Consider the following 24659-nt stretch of genomic DNA (forward strand, 5'->3'; position numbering starts at 1 on the left):
TAATAATCATATCTACCATTGGCATAAGAATCCAAGGTTTCATTATCATTAAATTTGCATGAAAAGGGAAGGTGTGGAGCGTTCATCCTAGAGCACAAGTATAATCATATCTCTGGCATAAATTCCAAGCATACCAATGCAACATATCAATTTGATCCCATAAAATTTTCCCTTTTTGTGTCAAGCGATAATCCCTAAAGTATTCACGTTGATCCAACGTCTCTCCCATTATCAAGTTGAATGGGGATTTCTCAGGATTATCAAAGTAGTGCACACTATTTTTCACATAACGAGCATAGAGCATTTTAGGAGGTTCCCCGTCTCCATGAGTAGCAAGTACAACTAATTTTTTTGGGGTTTCGTGTTCCATATCCATAACTAAAGATAGAGAACAACTTAGAACAGGAAATAAAAACTACTTAGTGATAAAGCAAACAAGCACACACGAGAATATTCACCCCACGCTATTGCTCCTCGGCAACGGTGCCAGAAAAAGGTCTTAATAACTCACAAGTATAGGGGATCGTTTGTAGCCTTCTTTGATAAATAAGAGTGTCGAGCCCAACGAGGAGCTAAAGGTAGAACAAATATTCCCTCAAGTTCTATGAACCACCGATACAACTCTACGCACACTTGATGTTTCCTTTACCGAAAACAAGTATGAAACTATTTTGCAAGAATAAAACTACAAGTACTTTGCGAGAACAAAACTACGAATAAATTCCAAGGTAATAAAAGTAGATAGCTTTTGTCAACAAGAAAGTCATTTGTCCCTAGGCAATCTATAACAAGTACTGGTAATCATTCTTCTAATTTTACATGAGGGAGAGGCACGAGCTAACATACATTCTCTACTTGGATCATATGCACTTATGATTGGAACTCTAGCAAGCATCCGCAACTACTAAAGATCATTAAGGTCGTGAAACCCAACCATAGCATTAAGTATCAAGTCCTCTTTACTCCCATACGCCATAAACCACTTATCCGTGTTTAGGCTGTTGTCACCCCCGCAACACCGACAATAAGCAAACCATGAACATATTGCAAAACCCTACGGGAGGGGTCCCTCCGTTTGCGCGACACGAAGGGCACCATAGGACAGCACCCTAAATAAAATATACACTCATACCAACCAAGATCACGATTAGCCCACAGGACAAAATGAATCTACTCAAACATCATAGGATAGCCAAATATCATTGGGAAATAAAATATGGAGTTGAGCACCATGTTTAAGTAGAGATTATAGTGGGGAGAAGGGAGGTTACACCGTTGCATAGAGGGGGATAAAGTTGGTGTTGACGGTAGCAAGATTGTTGATGTAGATCACCGTCACGATCCTTGCCCTGGCGGCACTCCGGCGCCACCGGGAGAGAGGGGAGAGAGCCTCCCTCCTTATTATTCTTCTTCCTTGGCCTCCCCTAGATGGGAGGAGAGTTCCCCCTCTGGTCTATGGCCTCCATGGCGGCTGAGGGGTGGGAGCCCCTTCGAGATTGGATTTGTCTCTCTGTTCCCTTTTGTTTCATGTTCCCTAGATCTGGCCCTTCACCATTTCTTAAATTCCCGGAGATCCGTAACTTCGATTGCGCTAAAAAAATTACACGATTTTTTCCCATAAATTATCTTTCTTGTGCCAGAAGAAGGGCCCCAACTGACTTACAAGGAGGGCACAAGATACCTGGGTGTATCTTGGGCCCTGTGGGCCCCCGTTTACGTTGATTCCACCTCCCAAAATTCACAAATATTCCAAAATAATTCTCCAAGGATTTTTATTGCATTTGGACTCCGTTTGATATGGATTTTCTGCGAAACAAAAACATGCAACAAACAGGAACTGGCACTGGGCACTAGATCAATAGGTTAGTCCAAATAAATCATATAAAATGTTGCCAAAAGTATGTGAAAGTTGTATAATACTCCCTCCGTCCGGAAATACTTGTCCTCAAAATGGTTGTATCTAGACTTATTTTAGTTATAGATACATCCATTTTGAAGACAAGTATTTCCGGATGGAGGGAGTATTGGCATGAAACAATCAAAAATTATAGATACAACGGAGACATATCAGTTGTATTTGCAAAAAGGAGGTAATGTTGAAGAGGAAAGGGATGGTGATGATTGTAACAACCCAAAATTCTCAACTGTCTAAAGTATTTGAAAAAACAAAAGCATCCTAGGAAACTACAGCAACATATATGCTCTCTATTTTCTAGCGATGCAGAAAGATTTGTAACTTACCTTTCAGTTGTTTAAATAAAGGTAGGGGTGTTTTATATTTGTTCAACAACTAGGTACATGTTTATTCTCAGGTCAATAAGAGAGGAAGACTTTGTGAGGTAGCATGGAGCAATGTGGTGCCGATAATTTCCCATAAAACTAATAGGGCGTTGTTGACAACTTCGAAGCATGCCAAACTAAACTATATCATTGTATAATGTTCTTGATTGTCTAAACAATAGTTCTGACAGGAGAGGTCCTGATGGCAGAAAGATTGGAGATGACGTTGAGCCCGTTAGAAGTAAGAATAATTCACTAATTTTTGGTATTCGCCTATTCTTAAGGACTGTTGTCAAGGAAGTTAGAGGAAATGTGTGATTACCCTTTTGTATTGAAAGGAAGTGCTCTAGTGATAAACATTTTCAAGAAAACATCAAATTATTGGGCTTCTTTTGAACTATATATTGTCTAGGTGAGAGCTAGTGGAGTGCTTGAATCTTTTCAACACAGGGATGGCCTTGCTGATGTGGCCTCATAGTTTGGGAATTTTCAAGAGGTTAATAACTGTGATAAGCAAGGTTTTTGGGACACGAAAGTGGTCAGTATTAAATGTGATGTTAGGACTAGGAGCCTAACTAAATTTCTTGGTATATATGAACTTACTGATTATTCTCTCTTATCTAACACATTGTTTTTGAGCTAGAGCAAGTTCTGGAGGAAGAAGGTCTTATAGTTGATGGGGTGGTGATCAAATTGTCTGAGATTGATAGTACTATGCAGCAAGATAAATCACAAAGAGATCCAAAGAGGTTAAAAAATGAGTAGGGGGCACTATTCATGTTCTCGGGAGCTCAAATACTAGTGGATAAAAAAAGTGCACCTGATCTAGATCTGGAAGAGATGTAGTCCAATCAAGTCAGTCTGGACAAGAAAATGGAAGAGGAACTTAGACACAAAATGTGGTTGATAAAGAACGATTGTAGTAAAGAAATTCTAGATGCAGAGGCACTAGATAAGTTGAATTTTGACACCAACACAAATCTTGATGGAAAGATGAATGAGAAAGATCTCAATTGAAACAAAGAGGAAGAAGAAGAAGAAAATGATTACACTACAAGTGAATAAATGGAAGAGAATGGCGATCTGGACCTAGGAATAGACGGAGGTGAGATATGGATGTTGAGACACATGTATCCCGATTTGCGGTTCACAATCTCCACCTATGTTGCTGGGTGGTGATTTTAACATTATCCGGAGGCAAGAAGAGAGGAATAACAATAACTTTGATGGCAGATGGCCCTTTATCTTCAATGCCATTGTTAAGAACTTAGACTTGAGAGAGAGAGAGAGAGCTCTATCAGTCTGCAAGTTCACTTCGGCAAACAATTTACCCTCACCGACTAATGAATTGTTGGATTGTGTTTTGATGAGTGCTGAGTGGGAGAAAAAATTCTCCGGTGACGGTTTGTGCTCTCCAGAGAAGTATCTCTGATCACACACCTCTTCTTTTGGATTCAGGTGAGACGGTTCACCCGGGAACAAGGCCTCCTTTTATTTAGAAACATCTTGGTTTGAAAGGGAATATTTTCTCGATACGATATGTCATGAATGGTCGAAGGAGATTAGAGGAATTACTAATATTGAGAATTAGAAATTTAAGATTTGACACCTTAGACGATTCCTTCGAGGTTGAGCTATGTGTAATAGTGGTGAGTACAAGATAGAAAAAGATCATCTTCTTGCAATTGTTAACGCTTTGGACATTAAGACGGAATTTGCTCCCCTCTCCGCAGCGGATCTTGAGGCTAAGCGAGGGGCAAACAAATTCTTGGCTAAGCTTTTGTGTGAGGAAGAAAGTAGATGGGCCCGACGGACAAAAGTAAGATATGTTTGGGTAGGTGCTAATGTGAATTTCTTCTTTGATTACAAATGGAAATCATCGTAAAAATGATTTTTTAGCTTAAACATGGTGAGGGGACCATTGTGGGTCATGACCATATGAAAGCTTATATAGCTAATTATTATATGCATCGTTTGGCTCTCCAAAACCCAATTTTCCTCTCTGGTTGAAGATGTTACTGATAATATACCTCAACTCTCCACCGAGGAAAATGCTGTGTTGACGACAACTTTCCTAGAAAAGGAGGTTTTTGAGGCCATCTCCCAAATAGAGTGTAATAAAGCCTCGGGACCAGATGGGGTCCCCGCTAAGTTTTATCAACAATGTTGGGGGTCATTAAAGGTGATCTTCTTCCAATATTTGAGGACTTGTACAATGATGATATTTCATTGTTTTGTCTCAACTTTGGCATCATCACGCTTCTCCCCAAGAAATTGGATGATGTTCGGATTGAGAAATTTTGACCCATCAGCTTGATGGATGTCAAATTTAAAATATTTCCCAAGGTGGGCACAAATAGATTGTATAGTATCACTCATACGGTTGTACGCCCAATGCAGACGGACTTTATGCCTGGTCATAATATACTTCAGGGAGTGGTTGTCCTTCATGAGATGATCCATAAGCTTTATACTAAGAAACTCAGCAGAGTTATATTCAAGGTGGACTTTGAAAAGGATTATGCCAAAGTTAAGTGGTATTTTCTTCAACAAGCTCTCTGCATGGAAGTTTGTGAGAATGGAGGCAACAAGTTGCTTCTTATGTTCAGGGTGGGAGTGTTGGGGTTAATTTCAATGATGACACCATTTATTATTTCCAAACCCATAAGGGTTTTAGGCAAGGGAATACCCTATCACTAATATTGTGGTGGATATGTTGGCTATTTTCATAACAAGGCCTAATGAGGATGGTTGGGTTGGGAGCCTTATTCCGTATCTGGTTGATGGAGGTGTGTCCATCATCTAGTATGTAGTTGACACAATCATTTTATGGAACACAGCCTTCAAAAAGCAATTACTATGAAGTTGATCTTGTGTCTTTTCGAATAACTTTCAGATCTAAAAATTAATTTCCACAAGAGTGAGCTCTTCTGTTTTGGTAAGGAAAAAGAAGAGGAGAGTCGGCACATGCGATTTTTTGGCTATGAGGTGGGATCCCTTCCGTTTAAGTATCTTGAAACTCTCATTCTTCGTCGTAGGCTTACTAATAGGGAATGGAAAATAATTGAAGATTATTTTGAAAAGAAGCTCGGTAGTTGAAGGGTAAGATTTTTTCATATGGAGGACGACTTCCCCTTATTAGTGTTCTTTTTACTAGCCCACTGATGCATATGTTGTCCTTTTTGAGATACCTAAAGGGGTGTTAAAAAGGCTATACTTTTACTGGAGTAGGTTCTTCTGGAAATGCAAGGAGCAGAAGTAGAAGTACAGATTTTCTAAATGGGACTTCATGTGTAGGACCAATTATCAAGGTGGGTTGGGTATTGAAAATCTTGAAATAAAAACCAAGTGCTTACTCGACAAATGGCTGCATAAGTTGCTTGCCGGAAGGTGTTTGGAAAGAGTTGTTGCACAACAAATACATGTACTGCAAAACGCGATCCCGAGTTGATGTGAAGCCTACTAATTCGTCGTTTCTAACTCTTCCTTTTTTATGTGTGGTTCCTTTAAGGTTGGTGATGCCCAATCGTCGATTTTATAGGAAGATACCTGGTGTGGTGACTCTCCATTAGCATTTCAATATCCGACCCTTTGCAATATTGCATATAGAAAGGAGGCCTTAGTGGCTTTTGTTTTGGACGAAAAACTCACCTAGGCAAACCGTCAAACACTTGCGGTGCGGTGGTAGTTCACCTGCTAGCCGGCGCCGTTTCGGCCAAACCAGCGGGCGACGACGCGTGGGGATCACCTGCAAGGGTTCACAAACGAGGTTAGATGCGGCGCCCACCAAATCGGAAGAAGATTCAAGCACTCCGATGAATCGATTATGGTGACTGTGGCGGCGTTTCACGTTGATTCCGGTGACGGTGACGGGCGGTAAAGGGGCTCAGAGTCGGGCAGAAGGGTGGAGAGGGCCAAGGGAGGCAACGATGTAGTGGCGGGATCGACGGACAGTCATCGGGAGGTGTTGGGAAACGTATTAGAAAACAAAACAAACAATTGCCCTACGAACACAATCCTAGGAACACTATGAAGATGCATTAGAGGTTTAGATTGGATTGTTACCAACTTCGAGTTGCAACAAAAGAAGAGTTGGTGTAGATCATCGATGAAGTCCCTCGAAGCGCTCAAGAACGATCCTTCAAAGAAAAGACCAAAAGCACGACCTCTCTACAAATTGCAAGCGTACAGGCTTCACGATCCGGTAGTGGTTCACCATCTAGAGCTAATCATCGCTGGAGAATTATAGGAGGGAGAAGAGAACCTCATTGGGCTTCTCTATTATGAGGATTATAGAGAACTAGGGATGATTAACTATGGACGGTGAAGCGTTGTCGGATCATGAAGCATGTATGCTAGCAATCTGTAGAGAGGTCATGCATTCGATCTTTTGTTTGAGGGATCATTCGTGAACAGTTCGAGGGACTTCATCGATGATCTACACTCTTGTTCCACTTCAACTCGAAGTTGGTAAAAATCCAATCTAAAGATCTAATGCATCTTCATTGTGTTCCTCTGATTGTGTTTGTAGGGCAAAAAAATTGTGTTCTGTTACGTTTCCCAACACCTCTCGGCGACCGTCCGCTAGCCCCGACGGTACGTTGTTGCCTCCCTCAGCCCTCGCTGCCCTTCTTCCCAACTCCGAGCCCGTACACCGCCCGTCGTCGTCGCCGGAATCATGGTGAAATGCCGCCATCGTCGTCATAGTCGATTCCTCGGATTACTTCGAATCTTCTTCCTATTTGGTGGCTGCTGCATATGACCTTGCTTGCGCACCTCCTGTAGGTGACTCCCATGCATCACCGCTCGCTGGTCTGGCCGAAACGATGTCGACTGGTAGGTGCACCACCATCGCACCACAAGTGTTCGACGGTTTGCCAAGGTGAGTTTTTTCGTTCGTTTCATTTTGAACTAAGCCATTTGGATTGGACCTAGACGGTTTAATTAAAGATGAATAGGTTGTGGGAGATGGTCTTCAAGGACTCGTCTTCATCTGAATAGGAAGAGGACGATGAATACTTTGAAACCGTTCTTGGCATGATTTTCAATGATGATATTCGGTGGTCTAGGAGAGGATCGTAGTTTGCCTGCATACACATCAACCATGATAGAGCGGAGGGCCATGCCAAGATCATGAGAGACTAATTTGATCCAAACCCAACCTATCCAGAGAAGTACTTTTGTCGACGGTTTCAGATGCGCACAAGTCTTTTTCTGGCCATTGCAAGCTGTTGAGAAGTATGATGACTGGTTCAAGCTTCAAAAAAATGCAAGCGGAGAGATAAGTGCAAGTCCTCTGATGAAGTGCATTGCGGTTGTACGAGTCATGACATATGGGTGTTCGCCCGATGCAATTAACGACTATGTCTGCATTGGTGATGACACATTCTTAGAGGTTATTCAAAGGTTTAAAGGTTTACTAAAGTAGTGGTCGATGTTTTTGGACCAGAGTACTTAGAGGACCCAACGAGGAAGAAAAAAAGGTTGATGACAGAGAATGAAGCAAGAGGATGGCCAGGGATGCATGGATCTCTTGACTGTATGCATTGGACATGGAAGAATTATCCTGAAGGGTGGAAGGGTCAGTATAGAGGCCGCTGCACTAATCTAACGATCATTCTTGAGGTAGTTGCAACGAATTGGATCTTTGGATATGGCATTCGTTCTTTGGTTTGCCTGGCTCTCACAATGACTTGAATGTGCTGTCGAGATCACCATTGTTTTCTAGGCTTATTATAGGAGATGCTCCTGCTTGCAACTATTCGCTTAATCGGCACGACTACTCAGTGGGTTACTACCTCGCAGATGGCATCTATCCCCCATGGGCGACATTAGTCAAAACAATTTCGCGCCCAAAAGGTAATAAAAATATTCACTTTGCCCAATGTCAAGAAGCAGCTAGGAAAGATGTGGAGAGAGCCTTCATTGTGCTTCAGAAGCACTTTGCACTTGTTCGTGGCCCTGCCAAGTACTGGAGTTCAAAGGTTCTATGGCAGATCATGACTTGTTGCATCATATTGCATAACATGTTCATTGAAGATGAGAGAGATATGCCTGAAAACTTTCGGTACATCACCAACGAGACTCTGGTTGAGCAAGAGTATGATCCAAATAGGATCCAGGCAATCCTGGAAGGGCATCGCAGGATCAAGAACTGACAAGTTCATACCCAGCTCAAAGAAGATTCGATTGAGCATCACTAGCAACTTCATAGCACTTCCTAGTTGTGTCATTTGCTACATTTGAACCATTCGGTGTGTTTAAATTTGAATAATTTAGTTTGTAACTTTGAATTCGGTTTATAAACTTTATTCGTGATTTGCTTGAACCTTCATATTTATATTTAGTTTCTATATGTGTGCTAAGATGTAGTTGCAATGTAAACTAGAATTGCATAAGTTAGAAAAAAACAAAATTGTACTCCATTATATTCAGGGGACCGGCTAGGTCCGACCAAAAGTTAGTTGAGTAAATATACTTCACCAAGATTTGCTCGGACGGATCCTCCTCTATTTTACACAGGTACTTTAGAGTTGGCCTTAATTCAGAAAAAAGGAGTATTGTCATACTCCGGATCAGACACATGGTCCCAACTCGAAAGCCCGGGACTTGGCCGGGAATTAAACACGCCTGGTATCACCGTTCCTGCGTTCCAGCGCCCATTCAACATGAAGCATCACCAACCATCACATACCCCTCCGACAGCAGAGACCATTTGGCAAATGGAACCTTTGGTCTCACACCTGCTACCTGCTGGTGACTCAGGCCTAAACGGCTGCTGCATTACCATATCCACATAGGTCTTGATCTTCCTAGCAATTCAACGTGGGTTGGAGTAGGTGTGCGTGTTGTTGAGTGCGACCGCAGTCACACCCAGCGGGCGCTGAACATGGAATCCAACAAATTTTGCGCCCTATCCAGCCGCCCCCTAAGATCAATCATTGGATAGAACTGTTGGTGCTACACTGCTACATGAGTACATGCGCATGCAACTCGGGCAAGAACGGGTGCAGCCTGGCCATGGATTACTGTACGCACAAAAACAACAAGGACCGGCCAGACCAACCCACCAGTGGAGATGACACAACTAATTTTTCTGAGCGGCTTTATGGCTGAGATGAGCCTGACGGCTCGAGTCCTATTCAGGCAGAATTATTTGATGCGTTTCAGCAACCGGGCTAGCAACGAAGGACGATGCGTTCCTTATCGTTTCAAATTTGTTTATAAAACAAAGCGAGAGTTCACTTCCATGTCGAAAGGGACAGATCATCTTGCACACTGTCCACCGAACGTGTGGTCTGTTGGTAAAACAGGATGGCATAACAAGGCAACAGCTCCATCGAAATCGGTGTGATTCTAGGAAAAAATTTTAAAAAAAAAAAACCAAACCCATTTCAGACTGACACTCGATTTACAAGAATGGTGAGCTGGTTCCACTTCCACAATAGGAGTGCTCTTCCGAAAATATGGGAAGTGAGGTTGCCTGTCCCAGTTCTGTGCAACACTGGTGGTGCTCTTAATTGCTCGTCAAATGAGCTCCTAATAAAAACTGAAAATATGGGGAGTATCAAAACCTATTTGGGCATTCTACCTGGGAAAATAGATTACTGTACTCCTGAATCTACCTCGGTTTTTCAGAAGCTTTTATATTTGAGCAAGAAACGAAATCTCCCTATTCCTGTCCATCAACAGTCAAACAAACACTGCAGAGGAAAAGGCAACAGACTACTCCAGTTAATGCGAAGTACAGCATTACAGCTATCTCAGAAACTGCTCTTCCATGCCCAGTACAACAGTACAATGCTATACTTCCAGGAAACATCTACCATACAACCACCTGGTGCAAAACAACATCTACTTCCATCCACGTTCCACTTTGAAACCCCATCCTGCAGCTTCTCTGTCTGGCTCGTTTCTGCAGAGGAACCAAGGAGAGTTTAGCTAGCCAAAGATTAGAAGAGAAAATGTCAACTTCTGGTCATAAGGCAGTTGATTCCAGAAAGAGGCTGCTACACTGATTTGATGCTCTTATCCATGCCAATGAGTCCAGCAAGTGAAGAAATAATTAATGCTCTTATCCAAGCCAACATGAACAAGATGATTTATTCTTTCAAACAAAACAATTTGACGGGTATTTTGAACGCCCATGTTTTTACTGCTACTACTATGACCAGGTTATAACATATGCTACGCAGTCACTACCTGTGGTGCACTCCTGCACTATAGCGGTTCACTCTTATCGTATCTATGTATAATAAAATTTCACTCTTAAATTCATACTTCAAGAGTAATTAAACTGAGAAATATGACAGACAATAATTAAAAAGTCAGAAGAAAAGAGGACAAACGCTACTATTCACGTAAGTAAAACTGATCTGTCATGTATCTTCAGATTAGTTTTTTTTTTCATGTAAAACTCCACCATCATAAAAGTAAAACATAATGATTTTGGACCATTTGGTGCTTAAATCGGAAGTTGATTGCTTGAAAGCACCACAAGAGGTGCCCAACTTATGTTGTCCAGGTTAAAACACTAAAAAAAATCAGCTAAGCAACAGAGTCACATAAATACACAAACCTGAACTTAATAACAGACATTCTAAAGAAGTGGGCATGCTAAAATTGACAGTGGTGCATCTTTGGTCCAATTCCACCAACAAGCAAGCCACGCAAGACAAAAAACTAGCTAAGCTGACATTTGTCCAAAATAAAAACATCACCTCTTCCTCTATTTCTCAGCCGTTCTCTCTCCCTCATTCAACATATCTCTTTCCCACTCTCTCACCTTGCCTGAGACAGATGCTGGTGGCTGGCCGTGTCTATGACCCAAGCAACAGCAATAAAATGAGAGAGCGCAATGCAGTCAAATGGGGCAAAGAAGTAGGGGCGTACATGCGGAACTAAAAAAAGAAGGGGGGGTGGGGGTGCACTTTGCTCTACCACTTTGCCTCATTTAGATTGGTGGTCAAACACTTTGCCATGTTTAGGCTGTTGAATTCACATTTTGCAAATTATTGGACTAAACTGATCCAACAAGGCAAGTTTGTGAACCTACTGTGCAGTTTACTCCCCCTACTTGTTTATTAGCGCCAAGACATACATAATCAGCAAGGAGAGAATTTAGTGAAGCTAGTCTTAAGAATATACTCTTGCCAGTGTAGGAGGCTAGGTTTTTACCTCAGTGCCAAAAAAGCAACGGCTACTTTCCCATGTACAATTGCGTACTGCTTAGTCCACCACATATATTAAACAAAAAAATGAGCCCATATCCCAAACCAACAACAAACCGTCGACTTTGACAGATCAAGCGGATCCCGTGCCACTGCCGATCCCGCATGCTCCTCTATATACCCCTTAACGATTCCCCTCAATATAAGGTTGCCACTGTTGTGTTTTTTTTTAGCTTGTCGAAGCTACCATACCCTACACTTCTAGTGCTACCAAGGGAAGGCCGCATTCCTGCCATCATAAGCCTCGTGGAAGAACAAAATATGGGAATATATACATTAGGCCCCTGTGATTAGCAGGATTCAAAAAGCACCATGAAAAAACACAGGAGTAGGAAAAATATGGGAGTACAATGCCATGACTTCCTGTATCCAGTAGGTTTGACAACCATAAGAATTTGTACCAATGAATGCTTGAGTGTACCATAGGAAAACGACAATAACTTTTCTCAGAAGCATGAGACAGTAGGAAATGCCCTAGGAAAAAATTAAAGGGATTACGGTCCTACTCCCTCCGTCTGAAAATACTTGTCATCAAAATGGATAAAAAGGGATGTATCTAGAACTAAAATACTTCTAGATACATCTCCTTTTATCCATTTTGATGACAAGTATTTCCGGACGGAGGGAGTACAAATCAAACAGCCTTCATAATAAGAAAGAAGAAAAATCCTATGGATACAATCCTAAAAGATACTTTGAATCGAAGAGAACCTTAGATTTAATTCGGCTTTATTCATTAGGTACTTATTAATATCTACCATGCTTGTTTCTTAAGTATATGACTTCAAATTTAGGTTATTAATGTAGAAATTCTAACTCATATATTAAAGTGTGTATAACAGTGCGTGCAGAGCGGGGGGTATTCGATCGCCCCACAAGGTCCTGCCATCAAGGAGTCGACCCCTAGTGGCGTCAGCTCTCGAATCATGGTGTTGTCCTTCAGTGCGGTTTGGTACAAGCGGTCACGTCTTGCAACGGGCATATGTGCCTAGTTCCCTGCAATGACAAAGGCACCCACAACCATACGACAACGGAGGTTCCAAGCATTAACATTTGGGTGGCACGACGTTCTACTCAGATTTATTATAAGTTCAGAACCAAGATCTTTAAGCAAGGGGCTGCTGTTTGGCGCTCACCCACCCGCTTATTCTCTGGCGGGTCACTTTCCGATTAGCGGCACTTTCCAGCTTTGCATAGTCACGCCTGATCAAAATTTTCCTTTTTGCTAAGTTTTAGAAATTGCAATATCAACCGTCAAAAAATCCAATGTCCCACGTTTTAGAATTTTGAACTTGCTGGAAGTTCAAATGTTCAAATTTTCAATATTTTGGCAAATTCTGAACTTTTGGAAATTTTAAAATTGTTGTCTTTTCAAAAATTCAAACTTCCAAAAAATGGACTTTCAAAACTTTCAGAAATTTCAAATTTCCACAAGAAAGAGAAGACCGGGGAGAGTGTCACATGGATGGGTCCATAGGAGTTTCATAGAAGAGAGAAAAAGTTAGGTGGGCCCTGCCGCTTTTGGCTGCCCAGCAATTTTCCCCACCACGCAGGGTCACCATCTAATAAAACGCCATCTTTGATCACGTGAGATATTGATGGAAGCCTTAATGTTGTGTGAATGTAGGTTGAAACATTAACTACCTGTGACCACAAAATTGCAAGATGGCAAAAGGGTATCTACTTATCTGTGTTTTCATAGAAGAGGATATAGGGATGTAAGCTAGGCGTGTTGCGTACATGGTTGCCCATGCGTCGAGGGAAAGATGATTCGGCACTTGCCCATGATGCGCATGTCCTAAAATGGGGCATATTTGCCTACTTGCGCATGGTCGGATGGTCCCGTATTTGGGCAGTTGATTCCCCTAGGCATGCCGCCCCAAATCTCCCTAAAATGGAGTCATACAACTACCAAATAGGGAGTCCAAGGCGTGTGCATCAAGATGATGGAGATGAAGGAAGGTGGCCACCGACTAAGATCATGGACTTGGGTGGTTGATTCCCCTAGGCATGCCGCCCCGAATCTCCCTAAAATGGAGTCATACAACTACCAAATAGGGAGTCCAAGGCGTGTGCATCAAGATGATGGACATGAAGGAAGGTGGTCACCGACTAAGATCATGGACTTTTTCAACTCGCAGGAACAAGGACTCGTCCGACTCCAGAAACCCTAGAAGCATATAATAGCTAATTAGCATGTCTCATCTAGACATTCCGTCTAGGTCGTCCACCTTCAACTTCGGCAACTCGGCCTCCAACTCGCCAGACACGGCATTGTGCACCCGGTTGTAATCTCTATTGGATATAAATCCTATATAGGCAGGAGTAGGGTTATTGTTCGTCACGCGATGGCCCGAACCTGGGTAAAGCTTATGTCTTGTGTCCCTCTGGTAACCTAAGGTGACGACCCCTGTCACAAAAATCTACGTACATTCCTTGTGTTGTTCTTAGTAGGGATGAAACCGAATCGGATTCGGATGGATAATGCTCATACCTTATCCTATTGCATATTTATTGTCAGATTCGGGAGCGGCGCCGATGCGAGTTCAAATAGCGGATTATGGAGATTAAAACATGGTAAGGTAACGGAATGGATCCGGATAAAAAAGGTCATATACCACATGCATATACAAGAAATATATAAATGCTTTGCCCTAAAGTTATAAATAAACAATGAGCAAGTATTAATACTTATACACTTTAAACACACATAAAGCACTAAAATATACTAAAATAAGCCAAATAGATCACTAAAAAGCATGTTTCGTCTCACAAGCAAAGATAACATTCACATATTGCTATTTAATACTTAAAACTTCTTCATACATAAATCGTATATCCATATTTAAAAGGTCGGATTATCCGACTAGGAAAAACGAACTATCCTACGGCCTGGTATATTAGTACCATATCCTATCAATTGGACTCGTATTCAGACCGGATTGTGTTCAGATGTCAAAAAGCTCTTACCGTATCATATGAAAACGGATTCGGAAACGGTTTCGGTCGGAAATTACCCTAACCACTTTCATGTTGCAAACAAACATCGACAACATGAAAGTGTCAGTCATGCATTCCACAGACAAGCATAGACACTTGACATGCTTGTCAACGGGAGGTGCCCACTGCCCATGGGCATGCCTTGAAGCATGTTTACCCAAGAACAACACAACTAAAACTGAATGCAAGGGTTCTAGAAATCACATGTGTTGGGCCTCTGAAGAAAAACTTGGTCGTTTGTTTACAATGCAAGAATGCCGCAAAAAAAAAACAAGTGAAGTCATTGTGGATTCATGGTTCTAGGAATCAACAATGCCTAAGTGAGGCAATGACACAGACGAGATAGGGAGCGCATTGTCACTGCAAATGGTAAGGAGCACAGTACATGATATCCCCGTGGAGTTAGTAGCCTAGTCACATGACATTGTGTGGAGACATCACAAGAACGACCTAGTTTCGTATGTCAATGAAAAATACATGTTGGCAGCTAAACGAGTGGAGCACACACAGGAATTGGCACAACGAGCAATATCAAACCCATGCCCACAAGGGTGCTCATCACCCACTCATGGCGAGACAATCATGCCTATGCGGCTATGCCTAAACCCGATGGGTATCCATGTTCGAGGGTACCTATCAGGTCATCTCGGCATGTACAAATAGTACCATATAAGTCAAGGTTCACAAATACATGTGATACATCCATGATGGCCAACATGTCATATGAAACAAAAAATATTTACTTAATTATTAAAATATTACCCGTGTAACTAGTTGCAAACAAATTAGACACATGTCCAACCCATGACTAAGGGGGTCTCCAAGGGTGTTGGTCAAATGGTGTCCCCTAATGGGACAAAGTGGTAAACAACGACACCCCAAATCCCCCTGCCCTCGTTTTCTTAGACTCAAATTTTCATCCATTTGCAACAATCAAGAACAATTCAACGGTAGATATATCATGACAAACAATTTTAAGATAAATTATGCATGACAAACAATTCAATCAAAGTTCATGATTCAGATTGAACAAACCGAATGAAACAATGTACATCGTCATTTTCATGGCGTGCATTGATGTTGCTAGGCATCCGGCGGAACCCACTTGAGTGCATCGGCATCCATGATGGTAGTGTCGGTGAACATGACCCTCGACTCCTCGATGAACCTTGCCAGTCCAATTTCCTCTCTTTCAAGTGCAATCCTCCCCATTCTCAATTTCAACAATCTTTGTTTGTATCTCCATGAATGTGTTGAACCTTCCGTCCTTCTTTTCTACCTTCATTCTATCTCTTTTGGCACATGCCATCTCTCCTTCTCAATTTCATCTATTCCTTCTTTGGGCGGCCGGACGTGCAAGTGCAGGTATGAGCATGGCATGGACGCTAGCTAGAGGAGCTGCCGCTTGAGCCTTTTGCTTGGTGTTGTGCTTTTTGCGTGCTAGGCTCTCCAAGTTCATCCCAAGCATGGCCGACAGTGCCTCGAACATCTTGGAGTCCATGTCGGACACATCCGTGTGGCTGGATAGATCCATGTGGAGGATGGACTGGGCAGTGGACTCAAATCGAGGTGGGAGCACGGCGATCGAGCTAGGGAGCGGCAGCGGCCGTCGGGGTGGGGTTACGGCGATGGCCACCGAAGTGAGAGGTGGGACGCGAGCAAATAGAGTGGAGAAGGAAGGGTAGAGTGGGGACGGGGAGGGGTTCCGGTGTATGTGGCCTACGTGGCAGACAGACCGGACTCCCCTACTCCCCTTCATTTGACACTACGGTAGGGGATTTCGAACTATGAGTCAGATAGGGCCGGAGTAGGGAGCCCGTTGGAGGCCTTTTCTGTCTGGAAAGCCCGGTTCGGATGAGCACGAGGGAGTGGGCGATGCCATTGGAGATTGTCTAACCAAGTTACCAAGGGCCAAGGGCAAAGAATCGTACCCATACTCTACCCATGGGGAAAAATTGCGAAATACCTATGGGCAAATTGCCATCTTGGGTTTCCATGCTTGTGCGTGTTTACCTTCCAAGCATAGCTTTTTGCCACAAACATAACCGCAAGTACAAACTAGGAGTCTAGGAGTATACCTTCCCTATTGGGGTTTTACACATGGGTAATGCGGTTATCATGTGAGATGGGTGTCCCTGCGATGGAAGGACAACAAAATTTTGCTCATGCACTAGTAAACGGATGTATAGATGCGGGCTAACAATTCTTTTGTTACGAATAATAAACAAGAGCCAAGACTATACTTCCAACCACCAAGCCTTTCAAGTAAACCTGGGCATCCTCCAGGTCGGGCCTGGTTCAGGGCGGGCTTTGCAAAGCCTGACCTCAAATCCCAAGCCCAGCCTGGCCCGGCCCGAAACACATGAATAGTGTACTTTTTAATTAAAATAATGAATTTGGGATATTTAAATGATATATTATACCTATATGTCTACTGAAATAGTGATTTATGCCCTGTTCAGGCTTTTGGGCCGGGCTTCAGGCGGAAAAACTGAGCCCGGGCCAGGCCCAGATGTGCCCCCCCCCCCCCAAGTTAGGCCTCTTTTCCATATTCCAGAGTTTTGGGTTTCTTTTTCCTAGGGTGTCTCAACATCTATATAAGGTGAGACCGGCTGTTGGATAAAGTAGAATGAAGTTGTCTAATTTCTCCCGTTTATCAGCCATCATCCTCCTCAAAATTATCCTCTCTTCCTCCAACCCCTAGCCACACCATCTCCACCCTCCCTAACCACGGGACATAGCAGAAAAAGTCAGACTTCCCAAAATTAGGCAATGCAACTGCTAGAGTCTGCCTCCTTTCGAACAAAACTTCCAAGCAGTGGAGCCTGACGACTCATGGTTTCTCAAAATGAATATATAGCCGATAGGGCTAACAATATATAGGCCACGAAAGTAGTAATCTGGAATAATAGTTAGAAGTAGTTTAATTACCTTGAGGCCTAATGAAAGAAGACATACCTAATGAATTATACCATCAATGTGTTGTTACCGCCGCTTCAACCTTCGTGCAATTTGGTCATATGTGTGATGCCTCTCAGCCTTGTAAAATGCTCGCTTCATTTTTTCAATGGTGGGCTGGGGCAACTCAATTCCCATGTCAAGCATCTGATCGGTATATTTCTTCACCTCGGCGAACCTGCTAAAGTCGAGAAGCCCAGCTATTAGCTCTTTGGCTGATTCCTCAGCCGGAGTAATTTGGTGCTCCACGATGCAGTGCCACACGTCAACTGCGGCAGATGGGTTAAACTCCTGAGAAAATAAGCTGATAGCAGCAGCACAGTTGGAGGCCGAGGGCAGCTGCTCGTTCTTGCTCATCTCCGCGAGGAAACCTTCAGTCTCACGAGCCTTGCGCTGCTTGATGAGCCCCTCAAGTATGGAATTATATGTATCAGAATCTGCAAAGACCCCATTTAAGGGCATTTCATCGAGCATCTGGAAGGCGTAGTCGGTGTTACCGACACTAGAGCAGAGGCCAATTACGGCGTTGTACATTGGGAGATTGGGAACCAGTCCGGCATCCGAGACCATAATTTGCCAGATAGCAATAGCATTGGCATGGTCTCCCTTGCGGACGACAAGGGCGATCGCGTTGGCAAAGAACTTGAGCCCCGGGAGGCAGCCCTTGGTCCGCATCACCTGGAGGAACTTCAATGCCTCGTTGAACTGGTCCCCTCGCACAAGCGTGGAGAGGAAAGCATCGTAGGCAGGCATGTTGCTGGCGTCCCACCCGACGCGAACGACCATCTCGCCGAAGGTGCTCTTGGCGCGCTGGACGTTCCCCTCCTTCTCCCACGCCTCGAGCAGTATCGCGAAGGTGTCCGCGTCGGGCGCGACCGTGGTCTTGTAGCGTTCGAAAAGCTCCCACGCGGCCTGCCCGCCGCCATCCCGGCGGCACATGGCGGCGAGGAGGGAGTTGAGGGCAACGGCGTCCGGCGTCACGCCGTGGCGCTCCATGACGTCGAAGGCCATGGCGGCTTCCTTGAAGTTGCCGCGCGCGCAGTAGGAGGCGAACATGGAGGCGAATGTGGCGACGGAGAGGAGGCCGCCCTCCTGGCTCATGGAGAGGACGGCGTCCCACATGGGATCGAACATGGCGGCCTTACCGAGGATGTCGACGAGGAGGTTCCAGGCCAAGGGGGTGAGCTGCACGGACGCCTTCGCCCAGCGGAAGAAGCGGACGGCCGATTTGGGGCGCTCGTAGCAGGTGGTGGACTTGAGCACCTGCTCCGCGGCCTCCGCCGTCGGGCCAACGCCGCAGGAGGTCAGCGCCCCCTCCACCGCCCCCATCGGGACGCGACCGAGGATGTCGAGGAACGCCTCCACGCGCTGGGACCCCTCCTCCCCCTCCCCCTCCCCCTCCGTGCTCTTCTCCGTCGCGCTCATCGGCGGCGGCTGTGCTTTCTTCGATCTGCAGTGTGCCCCTCTACTTTCCCCCTGAATCCTACTCCTACTGTCAATCCTAATTTTGGCCCTCCTATCGAGCGTTTGGGTTTTCTATCTATACCTGAAGAAAAACTGCGTGTTTGTAAAATCCTCAAACTCTCAGTCGTCACCTGGCGCGGCTGAAATCTGGCCTGTTTATTGGTTTGGGCGGACAAACCCACGGCCTGGCTAACTTCGTTTCGCATCCTGGCCCAATAATGTGCGAACGGGGTGCACACGAAATCACTGATTAAGCAGCACTTCATCTCAAAAAAAAGGAGCACTCCTTGTACCCTTAAGAAAAAAAAACATTCTTTGAAAAAGTCACTCCCATCTTTCCAGGTTGCAACAAGCGGCGGACTGCATGTACGCCACTTGTCATAACCTGGGAGTTTCTTTTTTTCATAGATTCATTTATTCAAAATGTTTTATCTCTTAAACCGTGTCCAAATCTTAAAACAGTCACCGTTGGATTCCTCACTTCAAGATTTTCAAAACTAGATCCCATGTTAATAGGTGACAAATCTTTCTTTAAGAAAAAACCAAACCGGAGCAAATTTGTGCCTCTCACGGAAGAAAAAAAAAAGAAACGCGTTTTCTTTTCATTTTCGATCAGTCATGCCTCTAGCGGAAGCAAAAAAATATGTTTTTTTCGTTTTCGAGAGGCACGGTCATGCCTCTCACGAAAACAAATTTGTGACTCTTGTGAAAGAAAAAAAATATAATTTTTTCCAAGAGCTAAGAAAGACCGGTGAGAAACCGAAAAGCCGAAAAACCCCATCTAGAAAGCAGAAAATGCGTGTAAAATAATTCGAAGGAAGCGCCACAGGGCGACACGTGGCGGCAGCTAAGAGCGTGCCACCTTGGGGAGTCTCCCAAACGGGCGCTCCTTCCTTCATTGCTCCCTCCTATGCAGCGGTTCAGGCGCTAGTGAAACCAACTGGCACCCAGGCGCCTCTCTGAAGGGCCGGCCCGTCAGACGCGACCAGGCTCGTAGCACACAGCCTCCCAGCTTCTTATCCCTTAGACTAGCCATAGTGGGAGTAACTTCAGCAGTAACATCGGGTTCAACTCAACAAATTTGCTTATGTGGCAATGAGTTAATGAGGAGAGAGCTAGTTGTAGTAACTTAACTAGTTACTGCAACATCACATGTCCCAATGCAATATGAGTCTATAACATAATAAATGAACCTTTGCATGTTACCACACTTAAGTTACTACCCACTATGAAGGTAGTAACATAGTCTAGAAAAATGTGTATGTACTAATGTATGTTACTCTCCATTGTGGCTAGTCTTAAAACATGCCGCCCAGCTTTGTTCGATCGGGTCAACGTCAATCCGTTGACCTTTGACTTTCCTCAAAAAGTAAAAAAAAAAAGGGGAAATTGAAAAAAGTTACCCGTTCAATAAAATTTCTTCCATTTTGGAAAAAGGTTCACAAACTGAAAAAAAAAGATCATAGATTTCCGAAAAGTTCATGAATTTCAAAAAATTCATCGATTTGAAGAAAAAATGTTCACAAATTTCAAAAAAATTATCACCGATTTGAAAAAAGTTCATCAAATTGAAAAATAGTAGATCGATTTGAAAAGAATTATCAAATTTGAAAAAAGTTCATTTGATCTTGGAAAAAGTTTCATCTAATTTGAAAAAAGCTCATCAAATTTGAAAAAAATCACAAACCCTGAAAAAGTTCGATGAATTTAAAAAAATGTTTGTTTAATTTAGAGAAAGGTTCACGAATACGAATAAGTTTATGGATTTTGGAAAAAAACATCAATTTTGAAAATAGTTTATCGATTTTGGAAAACAAATCACTAATTTGAAAAAAAAGGACTTGAGGAAACAAAGAAGAGAGAAAAAAAGAAAAAAAAGGAATAAAACCCGCAAACTAAAGGAAGAAAATAAAGTAGAAAACGGTAATTCTACAATGGGTAATGTTTATACACAGCGCACCGGCCGAACCGTTACGTTGGTCGCGCGCGAAGCGTTCGATAAAGGAGCGATCCTGCGGCCCAGCGCGCTCATCCCCCTGCAGGCCCACCTTATCCTGTCCTGGCTGTCTTCGTCCTCAACCTGTCTCCTTTTTCGCATCTCCATGACTTCTCGTCGCGAATCTTGCGCGCTATGGGCAAGCCTTTCAGCCATGGACACGGCACCCTCAAGCTTGACCTCTCCCCCTCCTTTATTTCCACCTCCCCACCAGAACCCATGGTTTTGCACGCCCTCACCCCCGCTGCCGCACGGCCCACCCCTGCTACTACTCCAAGTTTTCTTTTGTCGGGCTTCTGCAGTCGGCGACGACGCTGAGAGCGATGACCTTTTTCTTGCTTCAACCGAAACAGACGTTGTGAAAGGAGACGAGGGCAGTGCTACAACCAACAACGTCGAAAGCTACAACTGACTTTGATGAAAGCTACAACCAAACAGTAGAATGTTGGAACCAGAAACAAAAAAGCTACAAACCACCCGTAGAGTGTTACAACCCTTGACAAAAAAGCTTCAAGCATATATAGAAAAGCTTCAACCAGCCACTGTCAACTGAAAAAGTTGCAACTGTTTACGAAAAAAGCTTCAAGCTTAGGTGAAAAATGATTCAACGGAAAGATATACAAAGTTTCAACCGGGCACTGCAAGATAAAAAAAAGTTGCAACCGTTTACAAAATAAGCTTCCATCGTAGTTCAAAAAAGCTTCAATCGACACGAATGAAAAGGTTCAATCTGCAAAAAAGCTTCAACCGGACATGGGAAAAGCTTCAAACAGTGAGATAAAAAGCTTCAACTGGCGTGCCAATGGTGCGAGCGGTGACATTGAGAGCTGCGAGCAGCGGCACGACAGTACAACAACGGGGTGTGCTAAGACGACGGGGGCTGCTAGGTGTTGCATCGACAGAAGGCGTCGGCGTGCTTCTAGTGTTGGGGAACGTAGTAATTTCAAAAAAAATTCCTACGCACACGCAAGATCATGGTGATGCATAGCAACGAGAGGGGAGAGTGTTGTCTACGTACCCTCATAGACCGTCAACGGAAGTGTTGACACAACGTAGAGGAAGTAGTCGTACGTCTTCCCGATCCGACCGATCCAAGTACCGAACATACGGCACCTCCGAGTTCTGCACACGTTCAGCTCAATGACGATCCGCGGACTCCGATCCAGCAAAGTGTCGGGGAAGAGTTCTGTCAGCACGACGGCTGGTGACGATCTTGATGTTCTACCGTCGCAGGGCTTCGCCTAAGCACCGCTATAATATTATCGAGGAGTATGGTGGAAGGGGGCACCGCACATGGCTAAGGAAACGATCATGAGGATCAACTTGTGTGTCTAGAGGTGCCCCCCTGCCCCCGTATATAAAGGAGCAAGGGGGGTGCGGCCGGCCCTAGGAGGAGGCGCGCAGGAGGAGTCCTACTCCTACCGAGAGTAGGATTCCCCCCCTTTCCCTAGTTGGATTAGCACTTGGGGGGAAGGAAGAGAGGGGGGAAAGGAAAGGGGGGGCGCCGCCCCCCCTCCTTGTCCAATTCGGACTTGGGGGGAGGGGCGCGCGGCAGCCCCTAGGCCTCCTCTCCTCTTTCTCCACTAGGCCCATTAAGGCCCATTAGGTTACCGGGGGGTTCCGGTAACCTCCCGGTACTCCGGTAAAATGTTGTTTTCTCTCGGAACACTTCCGATGTCCAAACATAGGCTTCCAATATATCAATCTTTATGTCTCGACCATTTCGAGACTCCTCGTCATGTCCGTGATCACATCTGGGACTCTGAACGAACTTCGGTACATCAAAATATATAAACTCATAATGAAACTGTCATCGTAACGTTAAGCGTGCGGACCCTACGGGTTCGAGAACAATGTAGACATGACCGAGACATGTCTCCGGTCAATAACCAATAGCGGAACCTGGATGCTCATATTGGCTCCTACATATTGTACAAAGATCTTTATCGGTCAGACCGCATAACAACATACGTTGTTCCCTTTGTCATCGGTATGTTACTTGCCCGAGATTCGATCGTCGGTATCTCAATACCTAGTTCAATCTCGTTACCGGCAAGTCTCTTTACTCGTTTCGTAATACATCATCTCGCAACTAACTCATTAATTGCAATGCTTGCAAGGCTTATGTGATGTGCATTACCGAGAGGGCCCAGAGATACCTCTCCGACAATCGGAGTGACAAATCCTAATCTCGAAATACGCCAACCCAACATGTACCTTTGGAGACACCTGTAGAGCTCCTTTATAATCACCCAGTTACGTTGTGACGTTTGGTAGCACACAAAGTGTTCCTCCGGCAAATGGGAGTTGCATAATCTCATAGTCATAGGAACATGTATAAGTCATGAAGAAAGCAATAGCAACATACTAAACGATCGGGTGCTAAGCTAATGGAATGGGTCATGTCAATCACATCATTCTCTAATGATGTGATCCCGTTAATCAAATGACAACACATGTCTATGGTTAGGAAACATAACCATCTTTGATTAACGAGCTAGTCAAGTAGAGGCATACTAGTGACGTTTAGTTTGTCTATGTATTCCCACAAGTATTATGTTTCCGGTTAATACAATTCTAGCATGAATAATAAACATTTATCATGATATAAGGAAATAAATAATAACTTTATTATTGCCTCTAGGGCATATTTCCTTCAATCTCCCACTTGCACTAGAGTCAATAATCTAGATTACACAGTAATGATTCTAACACCCATGGAGCTTTGGTGTTGATCATGTTTTGCTCGTGAAAGAGGTTTAGTCAACGGGTCTGCAACATTCAGATCCATATGTATCTTGCAAATCTCTATGTCTCCCACCTGGACTAGATACCGGATGGAATTGAAGCGTCTTTTGATGTGCTTGGTTCTCTTGTGAAATCTGGATTCCTTTGCCAAGGCAATTGCACCAGTATTGTTACAAAAGATTTTCATTGGACCCGATGCACTAGGTATGACACCTAGATCGGATATGAACTCCTTCATCCAGACTCCTTCGTTTGCTGCTTCCGAAGCAGCTATGTATTCCGCTTCACATGTAGATCCCGCCACAACGCTTTGTTTAGAACTGCACCAACTGACAGCTCCACCGTTTAATGTAAACACGTATCCGGTTTGCGATTTAGAATCGTCTGGATCAGTGTCAAAGCTTGCATCAACGTAACCATTTACGATGAGCTCTTTGTCACCTCCATATACGAGAAACATATCCTTAGTCCTTTTCAGGTATTTCAGGATGTTCTTGACCGCTGTCCAGTGATCCACTCCTGGATTACTTTAGTACCTCCCTGCTAGACTTATAGCAAGACATACATCAGGTCTGGTACACAGCATTGCATACATGATAGAGCCTATGGCTGAAGCATAGGGAACATCTTTCATTTTCTTTCTATCTTCTGCAGTGGTTGGGCATTGAGTCTTACTCAATTTCACACCTTGTAACACATGCAAGAATCATTTCTTTGCTTGATCCATTTTGAACTTCTTCAAAATTTTGTCAAGGTATGTGCTTTGTGAAAGTCCAATTAAGCGTCTTGATCTATCTTCATAGATCTTAATGCCCAATATGTAAGCAGCTTCACCGAGGTATTTCATTGAAAAACTCTTATTCAAGTATCCCTTTATGCTATCCAGAAATTCTATATCATTTCCGATTAGTAATATGTCATCTACATATAATATCAGAAATGCTACAGAGCTCCCACTCACTTTCTTGTAAATACAGGCTTCT

General features: G+C 43.8%; 1 protein-coding gene across 1 annotated transcript; it reads right to left on the reverse strand.

Annotated features, from left to right (window-relative positions):
• Window positions 1–9910: 9910 nt before the first annotated feature.
• LOC125539126 (pentatricopeptide repeat-containing protein At5g15010, mitochondrial) lies at window positions 9911–19059 on the reverse strand. Its single transcript, XM_048702494.2, has 2 exons — window positions 17469–19059; window positions 9911–10195 (listed from the first exon to the last, which is right to left on the reverse strand). The coding sequence occupies exon 1, from the start codon at window positions 18891–18893 to the stop codon at window positions 17496–17498; it is 1398 nt and encodes a 465-aa protein (XP_048558451.2). The 5' UTR covers window positions 18894–19059; the 3' UTR covers window positions 9911–10195; window positions 17469–17495.
• Between the last annotated feature and the right edge of the window lie 5600 nt (window positions 19060–24659).

This window comes from Triticum urartu, chromosome 2A (assembly GCF_056163025.1).
Source record: "Triticum urartu cultivar PI428250 chromosome 2A, HENAU_Tu73, whole genome shotgun sequence".
Classification (NCBI taxonomy): Eukaryota; Viridiplantae; Streptophyta; class Magnoliopsida; order Poales; family Poaceae; genus Triticum; species Triticum urartu.

What these genes read in the sequence shown, in the direction of transcription:
- LOC125539126 (XM_048702494.2), bottom strand. Translation starts at nt 18,893, where the DNA reads ATGAGCGCGACGGAGAAGAGCACGGAGGGGGAGGGGGAGGGGGAGGAG.